This window comes from Zonotrichia leucophrys, chromosome 5 (genome assembly GCF_028769735.1).
Source record: "Zonotrichia leucophrys gambelii isolate GWCS_2022_RI chromosome 5, RI_Zleu_2.0, whole genome shotgun sequence".
NCBI lineage: Eukaryota > Metazoa > Chordata > Aves > Passeriformes > Passerellidae > Zonotrichia > Zonotrichia leucophrys.
Window position 1 is genome coordinate 59077564 of NC_088175.1, and position 14766 is coordinate 59092329.

At 51.8% G+C, this 14766-nt stretch overlaps 1 protein-coding gene across 4 annotated transcripts in view; it reads right to left on the reverse strand.

Annotated features, from left to right (window-relative positions):
• SAMD4A (sterile alpha motif domain containing 4A) overlaps positions 1 to 13030 on the reverse strand; it is a 104314-nt gene extending 91284 nt beyond the window's left edge. Inside the window, exons 1-2 of one of the 4 annotated variants that reach the window (XR_010440686.1) lie at positions 12878 to 13030; positions 12054 to 12623 (exon numbers count right to left, since the gene is read on the reverse strand). Coding sequence is in view for 2 of the 4 variants with exons in the window: in XM_064715906.1 (XP_064571976.1) it covers positions 12054 to 12249 (196 nt within the window). In the remaining 2 variants the exon portion in view is untranslated. The remainder of the gene's footprint in view (positions 1 to 12053; positions 12624 to 12877) is intronic. The other 3 variants (XR_010440685.1, XM_064715906.1, XM_064715905.1) reach the window with 3 other exon arrangements.
• Positions 13031 to 14766: the final 1736 nt, after the last annotated feature.

Sequence of the window (14766 nt, forward strand, 5' to 3'; positions counted from 1 at the left end):
GGGAGCTGAATCAGCCCTGCAGGCACTGGCAGAGGGAGAAGCTGCTGCAGGGTGAGTGAGGAGCTCCAGCAGCCCTTGGCCACAAATCATGGGCTTCTTTTTCCTCTGGGTTCCATGCAGGGACCACACCAGCTCCTGGGTGAGCAACCACAGCATGGTTTGGGTTGGAAAGGACCCTAAAGACCATCCAGATCCACCCCATGCCAAGGGCAGGGACACCTTCCACTATGCCAGGGAGCTCCAAGCCCCATCCAGGCTGTCCATCCCTCCAAACTGGCACTGCTCTGGCTGTCTCAAGCCATCCCTGTAGCTCATTACCTGGGTTATTTGCTATCAGCAGGGTTAGATGGGATTTGGGAATAAATTCTTGGCTGTGAGGGTGCTGATGCCTCAGCACAGGTTTCCCAGAGAAGCTGTGGATGTCTTCTCACAGAAGCCACCCTGCTAGCAAAACCTTGCCAGGCAAACCCAACACAGCCCAGGGCAATGGATGCTGCTGGAGCTCAGCAGGGCTGGACCCCAGCTATCACACACTGAGATGTTACTGATATTACTACACCAATCACTCCCACTTGAAAACCAGAAAAACCAACTGAACATCAAGGCTGACATCCAGCCTGGCTTCAGGAGGGATTTAAAGAACTTGGGCTTCTTCATTCCCTAATCCCACACCATTCCCCACTACCAAGCAGGGTTGATTTCTAACAATGCAAAAGCATCTGTGCACATTTTTGTAATTATTTCAGACCCAGCAGAGAGCAGCCTCCCCTTTCTGTAGGGTTAATCTAAAGAACAGTTGCCAAAATGCTGAGAACACAGAGGAACAATAGCTCCTCTGATGAAATTCCTGCACTCCATAGAGAAACCAGTATCCTCCAGCTGCTGTGGCTCGTCCAGAGAGATCTCCGAGTGTTTACCGGCTCCCATAAATAACAGGGGAAAAAAATAAATTACAAACTCAAAGATTTGAGTGCAGCTTGCAAAAAATGACTGCAGAGCCCTGCCACCGAACCACAACACAAGCTTTATTAATGCAACATTTGCTTAGTGTGAAATATAAACCCAGGACATCAGTGGAGGGAGTGCAGTGTTGGCCACCTGTCCCGGGGTAGGGACTCACTGATCTTATCAGCACAGAGACCACTTCCAGCAGCTCCCTGCCTTTAAATCCTCATCCTCAGTGGAATCTCTGATCAGTCATTTATAAAAGCTGGGAAGCCAGGCTGGACAGCTGAATTACAGCAGCTATTATCCACATATGCCTGAATACCAGCAGACACCTTTATTTATAAAGGCTCTCCGCCTGACCGAGATTTGACATCGGCCACAAAGAGCACTCAGCATCCAACTGGCTGCTCCAGAAGAATGTGAGGAGAGGTTGGCAAGCAGGGGCTAAGCAGACACCTTTGCACAGCCTCCCTGCTGCTGCCATGACTCCTAACCCAGCAGGTTTAAGTAATTGATTTCCTGAGCAGACACACAAAGTTGCACACCTTTGCCTCCTCTGCTATGGAGTCAAATGCATTGTTTTCCCCTCATCCCTAATTCTAAAATATTTGGAGTATTTTATCAGGCCTATCCTTTCTCTTTTTAGGGTCTCTGCACTCTGTTTGTTGTTTGTTCACCTTTAGGCTCATCCCCACCTGAGAGCTGTGAGCTCATTTTCCATTAAATTTGGGAACCTTGACAGGTCATACAAAGGCAAGGAGATGAGAAAGAAGAAGGTGATAAAAAAATCCCAGTTGCTCTTGGCAGATTTTCTTTAGCTCTAACAGTCTCACTAACAACCCCTGACAGCACAAAGTGACCAAAGTGTGAATTCTGCCTTAAACTGACAGAATTCCCAGGGGCAGCACATGCAAACACGGCCCAGGGGGCTCAGCTGGGCCAAGGAAGGCTCCAAGCACCCATCACACTCCTGATCTACTGCAGTCACCTGGAACAGGAGCTGGAACCTCTGCCAGGACACAGGGACTCCAGTTCCCAACAGGGCTCCAAGGGCTGCCCTGATCCCACCAGCACAGCTTCTGCAAAGATGGGATTTCCTCACCTCATTCCTCAATTTTTAAGCAAAGACCATTGAAAGCATCCTACTTTGACCTCCAAAAGCATCCTGGTTCAGCTGGAGAAGAGAAGGCTCCAGAGAGAGCTCAGGGACCCTTCCAGTGCCTACAAGAGTTAGGAGAGCTGGAGAGGGGCTTTGGATTTCTTCACAAGGGATGAAGTGACAGGACAAGGAGCAATGGGTTCCCACTGCCAGAGGGCAGGGATGGATGGGATTTTGGGAAGGAATTCCTGGCTGGGAGGGTGGTGAGAGGTGCCCAGAGCAGCTGTGGCTGCCCCTGGATCCCTGGCAGTGCCCAAGGCCAGGCTGGACAGGGCTTGGAGCAGCCTGGGATGGTGGGAGGTGTCCCTGCCATGGCAGGGGTGGGATGGGATGGGATTTAAGGTCTCTTCCAACCCAAACCATTCTGGAAGTCTGTGATCCTTCCTGTGATCCTTCCTGCTCCCAGCACCCATCCCTCCCTCCCAGGCAAACCCCCAGCACCAGCCTGAGCCTCAGCACAACTCCCCAGCTGAAATTCCCTACAGATGATGGAAATTGGGAGAGCTGAGAGCAGCAGGAGCAGCCAAGTGACCTCGGGCATCCCTCACAGCACAGCCTGGAGCTCTGGGAGGTTCCCCCTGAGGTGCCACCCTCAAGCCCCCACAGCAGTGTCAGGAGGGAGCTGTGTGCTGTCCCTGCACTGCAGAGTTGTTATGGTTACTGAAGGGTTTGTTGGGCTTTTTTTCCTCCTCTTCTAAAAAGAATTCTTATCAGTTTAACATAATACCACCAGTCAATAACAATTCTTATCTTAAAAGGTCACTCAGGTAGTTATAACTCAACATTTCATCTATGTTTGCATTATCTGGAGGGAAACAGCCAGGGGACTTTGTATTTTTTTTAATAATCCACTTCTTTGCAACTGTAAGATTTTAGAAAAACCCTACCCAGAACCAAGCTGACCCTGTGGCAACTTGAGCACGCTGGGGAACAGGCAGAAAAATCACATTGATGTTTGCTGCATGAGAAACAAGAGGAACATCCCAACAGGAAAATGTATGGACACACTGCAGCTGCTGCAGAAACACACATGTTCTGCCTGTAAATGTCAGATCAGCCAAGTCTCACCACAATAAAAGTTGTGGGGTTTTCCCTCCACATTTCTCTCCCCAATTTCTTCCTTCTTCAATTCCCACTGCTGATGGGGGACAGAGAAAAGGGGACAACAGGAAAAACCCAGTGACAAGAAGAACTGATCTGTGATGTTCAGGGTTAAAAACACAGGAAAAAAAGAAATGCAGCAGCATGGAAAGTGGGTTTTAAGATGCTTCTGGCTAAACCTGGTTAAACCCTGCTTTATCCACCCACTCAATTTCTTCTTATAACAACAATTAAAACTCCAAACACAGCACATGCCCATTCCCCACCAGGCAACAGCACAGCCAAGGAGCAGGAGAAACAACTGGTTAAAAGAAAGGCAGGTTTCTGGCTTGCCTGAAACAAGTTGTATTAAAAAAAAAAGCAATCTGGAATTAATTATTTGTGAGGATCAGTAACAGAAGAGAAGCTTTTTGAAGCACCCCACGCTTCTAAAGCAGGGCAGCCTTGGTTGAGAGCAAAGAGTGGAGCAGAGCTGCTGAATCCTGCAGAGGACAGTCACAATATTAACATTATTTTAAGTAAAATAACATCTCCAGGCATGATAGCTCAACAAGCTGGGCCACATCCAGCTCCTGCAAGTAACAGGGAAGGTTTGCAGGGGCTGTGGAAGGAGCTGGCTCAGCCCTTGTGCAACAGAACTACGACAGTATCATCCCTGTGTGTTTTCCACCTTGAACATAAAATGCCCCTGGATTTGTGGTAGCACCTTTCTCTGCCCTGTGGATTATTCTGACAGAACACAAGAAAGTGTTTGCACTGCAGCTCAAGCACTGCAAACACCCTGAGAGGTCTGCCAAGGGCAGCAGCCAGGGTTAATGGTAGAGAATACATGGTTTGCACCCTGGGCTCAACTCAGAGAGCAGAAATCTTCAGGCAGCCCCAGCAAGCTCCAGACAGGAGTGCTGAGCCCAGGGAGCCTCACTGAGGGGCTGCAGCACACACCTGCACAGTGCCCAGCACAGAAACCAGCCTGAAATCCAGACACCTTCACCAAAACCCCTGACACAGCCATGCCACGGAGTCACTGTGTGAAAATACATCCATAAACCACCACACTGAACAATAAAACAATAAATCCCACACTGGCATGATGGTGCTGGAAAATCCTTCACTTACAGCTCCTCCTGCTTCAGCCAGGTGTGTTTGTCTCCTGCATGGAGAGCCAGGAGAAGCTCAGGCACTTCCAAACACAGCCAGGTACAGAATAAAGCACTGTCTCAAGCTGCACCAGGGAAATACAGGTTGGATAGCAGGAAAAGTTTTTTACAGAAAGGGTGAGAAAGTTCTGGAATGGCTGCCCAGGGAGGTGGTGCAGTCCCCATCCCTGGGTGTGTTTAACAAAGCCTGGATGTGGCACTGGGTGCCAGGGCTGAGTTGAGCTGTTGGGGCTGGGCTGGACTCCATGATCTTGAAGGTCTCTTCCAACCCAGTGATTCTGTGAAAGTGGATTTCTGTCTCTGGAGCTGGCCCACTCACCCTGAGCAGGCTCATTTTCTGCTCAGCACCCAGAACCAGAGCAAACCAAGATGCTGCCATGGATGAGACCATCCCCTGGTCTGCTCCATCACAGAAAATCCAGCTTGCCATCCCCCAGTTGTGCCAGAATCACAACTCCCTCTGCCCACAAACCCCTTCCAGAGAACAGCCAGCAGCACCTTCTCCAGCAGAGGATCCCAGCCTTGCTTTGATGAGATCCTGCCCTTCCACTTAAAGCATCTGCTGCAGAAGAGGAAGCTGGGAACGGATCTGCTCACTCCAACCTCAACTTTATTTGTAATTGCTGGGCCAAGATGGAAAGCCACTGCCTTGGCTGTTTGCCACTGCCCAACTCACACTCAGCAATGACCTCTGCAAATCTCTGTGTCTCTTCCTAGGACCAGAGCACTGGGAGGACAAACACACCATTTCTGAAGGGAAAGGGGATGAACATGCAAGCCTGGGGAGCCCTTGCATCAGACCTGCAGCCTCTTTTAGATCCCTCAGCAGTTCTTACGTAAGCAGGAGTCAGTAAAATAGTAATGGTCTTGTTTGTTTGGTGGAAATAGGAAATACAAAGGGCACGTGGACACTCAGAGGCAGATCTGCACAAACACACAGTTCACGTGAGGGCTCATCCCACCACCCTTGGAGGCAAAAAGGGCTCCAAACACAACGACCTGTGCTTGGTGTGGGCTCCTGCCCTCAGCTGGCACCCTGCAAGGAGTGAGGGGGACACTGGGGCCATCAGGAGGGAGCCCCAAAACACAACACTGCAGTTGAGCAGCTTCTCCCCTCTGTGCTGAGCCCACCCAGGGCTGGGGGGCACTGGCAGTGCCAGGGGTGCCCTTTCCCCCAGCAGGTATCTGTGGTAACACTAGACACGAGCTCGACGCCGGAGCGCTGAAGCCCTGACGGATGCATCCTAAAATAAAGCTGGAGCTCACACTAATCACTATTTCAGCTCCACTCATTGCAAACATCACTCCCAGCTCAGTGAGAAGTGGCTTTCATGGGCCACAAATGAAACCAAGGTGGTCTTTTTTGATGGAGCATGAGAAACAGAAAGGGCAAAGCTTGAGAAATTCTAGGGAGATGGGAATTTCCACCGTGAACCACAAACTTCAATTGCTTCAGGGGAACTCTGTGGGAAAATTCAGCTGACAGGAGCATCAGCTGCTTTAAAATCAACTGGCCTAATTGCAAACATGTAATTGGTGAAATGGGCATGCAGCTTTGCTCAAATTTTGAGGTCTAACACGCCAAAGGATGGAACTGTGCAGGGGATGATCCAGCAGCAGTGTGAGCTGCGAGCAGAGCGCTTTCCCCACTCATCCTTTTAATCTCGTTTGCAGATAAGTGTATTCACAAACTAGATTATTTTAATTGATGGCTCTACAGCTGGTTCCTGTTCAGCTCTTGATCTAAAGCTGTCCTCGACCTCTCCCATCAATCTATATCCTGATAGGGATGCTCTGTGTGCTTCCTCTCCTCCACCAGCATCCTCCCTGCTCCCACTCTGGTAGGAGAGAAAGAACTCCAGCTCTGCTGCTTTTCCAAGCACAAACACAAGATGTGTGCACAGAAGGAATCCAGGAACAAGCTGGTCCAGGCACAGAATTCCAGCTCAGGTCTGTGATGATGCAAGAAATGCTTCCCTGCCTCTTTCACATGCACTTCAACAGTGGGATTTTTTCCCAACTGAAGTCAGTGAGGAAATTAATCCTGGCATTAGGCCCTTCCTGAACTACCTGAGAAAATGGTTAAAAGGACACAAAGTATGGGAAGATCTCTGGGAAAAGGCAGCCCACCCATGAGCAACCCTCTTGCACCACACCATGCTCCAGGCAGCAAACAGGCTGTTACCATCAGTTAACTTTTTCATTCCCATTTCAAGCATTACTGCCTAAAAATTACCACCCTGGCAAGCTCTGCCACCCCCCATCCACAGGACCTGGCCCTCATTAGCTCTGCCAATGGAGGAGACTTTGTCATTCATGGCGGCAAAGTTCTGGGAGCAGGCACAGGAGTATCTCCTTACTCCTCTTACTGCAAGGGACACATGCCAGGAACGACAAGGGAAAGGTTTTAAACAAATAGGAGAAAACACAGAAGAGCAAAGTGCAGCCCAGGAGAGTCTCCTGTAGGTCCCAGCACTGGGGTGAGGGGGACAGCAAAGGGGAACCTTTGTAATGCCACACCACAGACCTTCCTGCAGCCTGCAGTGCTTCCCACAGCCCCTCTGGAAAGCGTCTCTAAAAATAAAAATAGCTTTGAATCACAAGAGAACACTGGGTGTGTAGCCTGGCTCAAAGCCCCTGGCTAACAGCACTCTGTACTTCTGTACCCCTACCCTTGGTATTTCCCAAAAATCCCAGCACTGACAGCTTTTAGTACTCAAGTTTGCAAACAAAACCTGGGAAAGATGTGTGGCAGCAGGTCAAGCACCAGCAGGCAGGTTAAAAGCACGTGTCAGCTCAGATCTGAGGTTTGCCCAGGTCACCCAGAGGAGCTGGGGCTGTCCCATCCCTGGGAGTGTTCAAAGCCAGGCTGGATGGAACTCTGAGCTGTCCCTGTCTGAGGGGTTTCCACAGGATGAGCTTTCAGGTCCCTTCTGTGATTCTGTGATCTCTCCATTTAGGAGTCCCAGCTGCTAACTTTTAATGAGCAGAGCCAGCAGGGCTGCTCCCATCCCTCTCCAGGCAGAGACAAATGTGTGGAATGACCACACAATGCCAATGTCCAGCCCTGCACTCAGAATTCCCCATCACACCCAGCAAGCACAGGCTAAGCTGCTCACCCCCTCCTCCAGTCCCACTGTGTGACAGCCCAGCAATGCCCTCACACTGCCCAAGGACATTCAAACCTCAGCTCAGCATTGCAATGCAACTGTAAGCCAAGAATTTTTTTTTAATGGGAAACACCCTCAAAACTGGGCACTGCATGATTTGCCACCAGTGGGGGTCACTGGGGATGAACTACAAAACTTGCACAGTGCAGGGGTAGCACCTCCCTCATGGGCTGGGAGACAGATTGTGGCTGGGGTGGCAGCAACAGATGCAGGGCTGGAGCCACAGGGAGCTAAGGATATAACAGCAAGGTCTCTAGGAATATGTAATACCTTTTAATAGACCAGCTGGTACAGTTGGGAAAAAACCCACAAGCACACAAGCCCTCCTTTGAGCTGGTGCACCTTCAGGCCTGGCCATTTTTTCCAGCTGCATCACTTGGTCTATTAAAAGACATTACAGCTCCCTGCAACCCTTGTCTCTTCCTTTGGCCAGTCCTTCCCAGGATGAGGAATCTAGGTCATCCTGATGATACCTGTGATAGCTGCTGAAATGAAATAAACATTTTGGCCCTAACACATGGAGCAGAGAATGTCCTGTGCACAGGCCAGAGGAAGCTTGTTGTCCTTTAAGGCCAAGAGATTAAAGCTGTCACTGCTTCCATCAGTGCACGTGGGTGTGTGGACACCTGGAGGAGCTACAGGAGTCTCTGGGCACCTGTGCCAACCTTGCAGGAATGAGGAAGCCAGGGCTGGTGGGGTGGGATGTGGGACTGCTCTGGGAACAAACCACAGAGGGATGCTGGAGTGGATGAAAGCAGATTCTGCACTCAATGTTTCATGGACACAGCCCCCAGATCTCCTCACTGGAGCCACAGAGCAGCCACCCCAGCACCCCTGGGTGCCCAGGAGCAGCACAGGTCCCATTCCCAGCCCATTCCTGCCTGACCTCTCCTGGAAGCTCAGAGGAGGTCGCTGTGCCCTGACGGCTCCGAGCAGCTGGGGCTGAAGCTGCCCAGCAAGGCCAGGCTGGAAGGAAGGAAGGAAGGAAGTTATAGCAGGCTTTTAAATAGTGCTGGGCAATACCTGAAACTGCTATTTCTGTGCACAGATAATATGGTTTCCATATTCTCCTCCTTCTCAGCAGACCAAGCCACTCACACTCCAGTTGAATTAGCAACAACCCACACTCTTCACCAGTTTAAACCATTAAAGCTCAGTGAAGCCACTGTGTGGGGCAGTGCCAAGCTGTGCATTTCACCTAATGAAGAATCTATAGATGTCCTTCCATGTTTGCTTCCCACTCCTATTTTCCCTTTATAAGCAAGCAATGGATTGCAGGTGGTCTTGCAGCCCCCACACACCAATGCAGCTTCCCAACAAGGTTACATCCACCCCTCCAGGCTTGGGCAGGGAACCATGGAACCAGGAGGATCCTCAGGGCCTCCTGAGGGTCACACACAGCTGTACACAGCAGAGCCTGTGGGGTTTGCAGTACTGATGAGGACAGCTTGGCTATCATTATGAAAATACCCTCACACTTGGAAAACAAAACATCACCAAGATAGAACTCCTCCAAACTAAATATACTTGCTTCTCTGTGGCAGTTAACCAGTTAAAAAATGTCCTTCCTTGAGTTTTTCCATCATATTTGCTACTCATCAGGCCTCTCATCTTGAGTCTACCAGGCAAGAAACAACCTGGACACCTGTGCTGAGTTTTCCTCCACTCCTGGTGCACACACCTGAGGGCTCCGAGCCCAGCAGCACCAGGCAGGGAGGATCCCTGAGCTCTGGGTTCCCTTTGGGACCCTCCTATCTCTGCTGCTGGTGATAAAGAGTTCCAAGGATGGTGCCCATGCACCAGGGACCACAGCAGGGCTGCCACCTCCTCCTAAGGACCATCACACCTAGGAGTAACATTCCAGTTCTCCCATCCCTCCAAAGTGTTGGGACAAGCAACACATCCTGCACTTACAAAACAACTCAGTTCTCCCAGTGTAATTCCAACACCTCCAGGACATTAGCCCAGTAGTTCCATTGAGCTGGTGACACCCCTCCCCACACAGTGATTTCATGGAAAGGGAACATCCCCTGCCTTACAGCCCCCACCAGGGACGCCTACAAGCAGGGAGCCACTATTTCCAAATCAGCAAACACCAGGAAAATGTACCAGAGCCACCTCAGGCCCCAGCCTGGGGAGGAATTGAGCCCAAATTAGTAATGCAAACACCAGGATTCAAAGAGTAACGAGTAATGCAAGGTTTGATGACAACATTGCTGTTCAGGACTTGGTGTGATTCCATTGCCAGCAAGTGACAAGTGCCAGACTGCCAGACAGGCATGGAACAGGAGTGATTTAGGGAATAACACAGGTGGTTTTAGGAAAGCAGCACTAACACAGGAGACTAAAAGCTATTTCCTAATTGAGCCTGGTTACAAATCTCAGCTAACCTTCCCTGCACTACAACAGGACTGCCAGGATGCACGGACACATCCATCCCAAGGGAAAGCCACGCAGAGGGGATGCTCAGTGAGAAAGAGGAACTCAGTGGATCCAGGTTTTGGCACTGGAGTTACAAACGCCCTGGAGGAAGAGATCACTTTTGGAAGGCAGGCCAGGGAGAGCTGAGGCAGCTCCACCAAGGCAGCCAGGGCCAGGCAGGGGCTGGGTGCCAAGCCCTGCACGCAGGAGAAATCCTCGCGCCAAGCAAGGTCACCGGGATTACAGGGGCAGGCAGGGATTGCTCGCACGAGTGGAGATGGGAAGGGCCCAAGCCTGGTCTGCACCCAGCCTCACACTGACAAAATGCCACCACACAGGCGGCCCTACGTGACTCTGTGGCCAGGACCTCATCAGAACCTTGCTTTCCTTCACAATTCGCCTTTCCTGATGGCAAGAGGCAAATCACCCCCCTCCAATTCCCTGGCCAACTGAGGGGACACAGCTACTGCCAAACCCAGATTGAAAAGCTGAGATGCTGATAAAAAAAATAAAATTAAAAATACATTGCTCACACCAACTCACAGAGGGAATCACAGCAAAGCTGTGCTGAGGCTGGCACGGGAAGCTGCAGATTTATCCAGGAGCAGCCGAGTTTGGAGAATGTGTTCCCTCCCGGCCCCCCCCCGGGGCCTCCCCACCCAAAGGGATGGATGAGGTTCATCCCTTCAGCTGTTTATAAAAGCAGCAGCAGCAGCACTGCGCCCAGACGCACTCGGCAGCATTCCTCCCTCTCATTCCTGCGAGCTATATAAGGGAACGGCCAATTCCAGCCCCGCTCCCTGCGCGCCGGAGCAGCTCCAGGCTCGGCTTCCTGCAGAAGGACTTAAATCCGTCCTCGGTGGAACACGGCGCTGCGCTGGACCTTGTCATCAAATGGCAGCGCAGGCAGCTGCCAAATCCTGCCGGCTCGGTGCTCTAATAGGGAACAGCTGGAGAAGGAAGGACCCTGCATTCCTCCCGCCCCGTCCACACCGGGGGCTCTGTTCGGGATCCGGCCGCAGGATTTCCATCCATCCATCACGGAACGCAGCCGGCCGCTCCCCGCACTGCTCTGCCACGCACAGCGCGACACCCCAGAGCTTCCAGCCTTGGTGCTTAGGAATTGGGGTGTTCGCTTTGCTTTTTATGGGATTTTTTTGGTTTGGGATTTTTTTTTTCTTTTGAGAGGTGTTGGAGAAACAGAACTGCGCAACTAAATGACATTTCACCTTCCCCGCTGGCCTTCTGTGTTACAAAAACTCTACTTTAAGCAACTTGCATCCCTGTGTACATCCACGCTTAGGAACACACGCATCTGTAACACACCCCCCATAAATAAACACGGGAACACACGGCGCAATTCGCACGGCGCCTGTGCCATTCCCATCCTGCCCCAACTCCCATTTACTTTGGAGGAGTTGAGCAACTTGTAATGGCAAATAAATAAAAGAAAAATACACTTTCGGTAGCCACGCACATTTGCTGTCCTGCACCCTGCACGCTCAGTAACATGAAACAGTCCACTCATATTTTCTCAGAGCTCTGCTGAAACACAAGGGGGTATTCAGAGCCGCAGGAAAAAAAATGCGTCCAAACAGGATCTGAATGATGAAATAGGAATTGCCACATTTAACAGGAAAAAAAAAAAAATAGGATAACCCAGTTGCCCAGACCTTTATACAATAACAGTTCGTCTGAGGTAGCGATGGGCTGCTTCTGCATGTTGCAGAGAGCAAAGCAAGCCACGTTGCCCAAAAGAAGCCTAGAAAATCCAGACTCTACGTGACCTGACTTACTTATTTCACAGGAAACTGCATGGAAGGAGGAAGGGGGGGCACGGGGGGGAAAGGAAAAAAAAAAAACCCACCAATCATTCATGCTACCGTAGTTACACCACGCCAAGGAGCGGAGTAGTTTGCTGCGAAAAACCAAACTGAAATAAGCCAAGCCCCGTTTGGAAAATAAAACGCGAGCAGAGAACCGAGTTGGAGGAGCCCCCCGGCTCCCAAACCGCACCCGTTTCTCGGGTGTATTTTTGTTTTTTTTTAAATTTCGACGGCATTAGAGCACCGCCCGAGAAGGCTCGCCAGCACTCACCGGGGTTGTTGGCCTCCCCTTCGAGGATGTGGAGCTCGGTGCAGTCTGCCAGGGAATGCTCGAGGCAGAGCTGGAGGAAGCGAGCCTGGGTCCGGCTGACGCGTTTGAGCAGGGAGAGCAGCGCAACAGTCTGCTCGCACTCGTTCCAGCCCTTGAACCACCCGGCCAGCACGCCAACCTGGTCTCGGAACATCATGGTGAGCCGGAGGGACAGCTCTGCGGGGAGAGAATAAATAACCGGGACAGCCTCCCTGCTGCCGCCACCGTGCTCGGGTCAGGGGTATTAAAAATAAAAATAATAATAATAATGATTAAAAAAAAAAAATTCTCCTTTGCGACGCGAAGGGCGGGTTTGGTTTCTGGACGCGGCTCTCGGCCTGGGCTGGGTTTTGCTCCCTCTCTTCTGGCTCCGGTGCAGCGCTGGATTCCTGGAGGGAGGGAGCGAGGGAGGGAAGGAGGGAGGTGGTGGGGCCGAAAAAAAAAAAAAAAAAAAGCCAAAAAAAGGAAAATCCCAGCGTCAGGGCTGCAGCCAGCGAGGGGAACGACCTCCTCCCGGCGGGGGCTTCACACCTGGAACACAGAGAGGAGGGGGCGTCAGGGGGGCTGCGGGAGGACGAGGAGGATGGAGAGGAAGGCTCGCACTCAGCCCGCTGCCTTCCTCCCACTCCCCCACCGTCACCGCGATCCCCCCACATCCAGCACCGCCATTTGGGATGGGGGGGGGGAAGCACCCAGCACAATCCCCCCCCCACTGCAGCACAGTTCACCCCCCCACATCCAAAAGTTCTCCCCCGCACACACACTCCGTATAAAAACACACTCACCTGACTCATAGCGGCCCCGGCGATCGGGGGAGGAGGGGGCGGCGCGGCGCTTTAAGGTGGCCGTGCCATGTCCATGGGATGAAGGGGGGGGAAATGAGGGAAGGAGGCGGGAAAAGGGAAAAGGGAAAGAGGGGAAGGGGGGGGGGCGCGCGCGCGCTCCGCGGCGCGAGACTGAGCCCGGCCGCGCGCCGGGCCCCCGCTCCCCCATGTCGCTCATTTGCATACGGGTGACGTCACCTGGGTGGGCGGGGCCGGGGCGCGCGGCGCAGGGGGGAGCCCGAGGGGGACGCGCGTCCCCCGTGTGTCCCCTCCGTGTCCCCCCCTCCATCTCTGCCACTCCCCCCGGGAATTTTGGGCGCTCCTCCTGCCCGGGGAATGCTGGAAAACACACTCCGGATCCCCTCCCTCCCTCCCTCCCCGCGCCGAGCTCCCGCTGGAGGAAACCACCCTCTAGTGGGCTGCGGGGTAATGGCAGCGGGGGATGCTTTGGGGGGAAAAGCGCCGCTTTGGGCTCTGCTAAATGTGGCCTCGTCCCCTAATGGTAATTTTTAAAACTTTTTTTTTTTCAGAGTTTGGCATATTAGATATACGTGTTAAATATACATGGATTTAACCCCGACAAGCGCCGAGTGTGCAGGGACAGGATTTGTTTCGGTTATCATTTCCTGTGCAGATTTTATTTCCCTTTCCCATTTCTCATTTATTTCCTTTCTTTTTTTTCTTTTTTTTTTTTATTTCCATCCCGTGAAATGGGGTGGAAATAATATGTATATACAAGAAGGGAAATAGTGGAGAAAAAAACACAAGTGTGTGCAAGAAGGCATCAAATACTGAACATAATCAAACATTTTATAAAGCAAAAATAAAGATGTAAAGTGTTTTAATCTGTGGACTTTTCATTTGTGGGAGTACCAGTCAGTTTTAAGCCATTTGTTCTTGTCTTGTCACTCCAGGCTGTTGTCCAAAGTGTGTCTCCAGCTCTCTCAGAGCCCCTTTAGGAGTCCCCAAAACACCTGATCCATGCTCAGGAACAAGTGACACTGGCACCTCTGCCCAGGGCAGGGGAGGAGTCCCCATCCCTGGAGGGATTTAAAAGCCGTGTGGATGTGGCACTTGGGGACAGGGGTCAGTGGTGGCCTTGGCAGTGCTGGGGGAATGGCTGCCTTCAATCTTAGAGGGCTTTTCCAACCTTAACAACTCTGTGATTCCATGATTCTGCCTTTGCAGCATCTCCCAGTCCTCATCACGCTGAGCACAGGGAAGCTCAGAGTTGGGGGACATGCCCAGGTGTCAGGACATGGTCTGGGAGGGAGACACGATGGGATCATGGCAAAGGGGGGGCTGAACCCCTCCACCAGTGAGTCACAGAATCACAGATCTTAAAGCTCATTTCATTCTACACCCTACCATGGCAGGGACACCTTCCACTGTCCCAGGCTGCTCCAAGCCCTGTCCAGCCTGGCCTTGGGCACTGCCAGGGATCCAGGGGCAGCCACAGCTGCTCTGGGCACCCTGTGCCAGGGCCTGCCCACCCTCACAGCCAGGAATTCCTTCCCAAAATCCCATCCATCCCTGCCCTTGGACAGTGGGAGCCATTCCCCCTTGTCCTGTCACTCCAGGCCCTTGTCCAAAGTCCCTCCCAGCTCTCTTGTAGCTACTTTAAAACTCCATCCCCTATAAGTGTCTGTGTGCTCTGGTGGGGCTGGAGAAAGGAAAATTCCATGTTTGTGCATCCTTTGTTTGCTTTTACATGTGTCTGAATCTGCCCCTTTTGGGGGGAAATAGTAGTGGGGAACCAAAGGCTGCCCAAAAATCACTGGGAACACCTGGTGCCCTGTGCTGGAGCATCAATCCCACTGCAGGATGACGAGATGAGGATCACCAGGTAG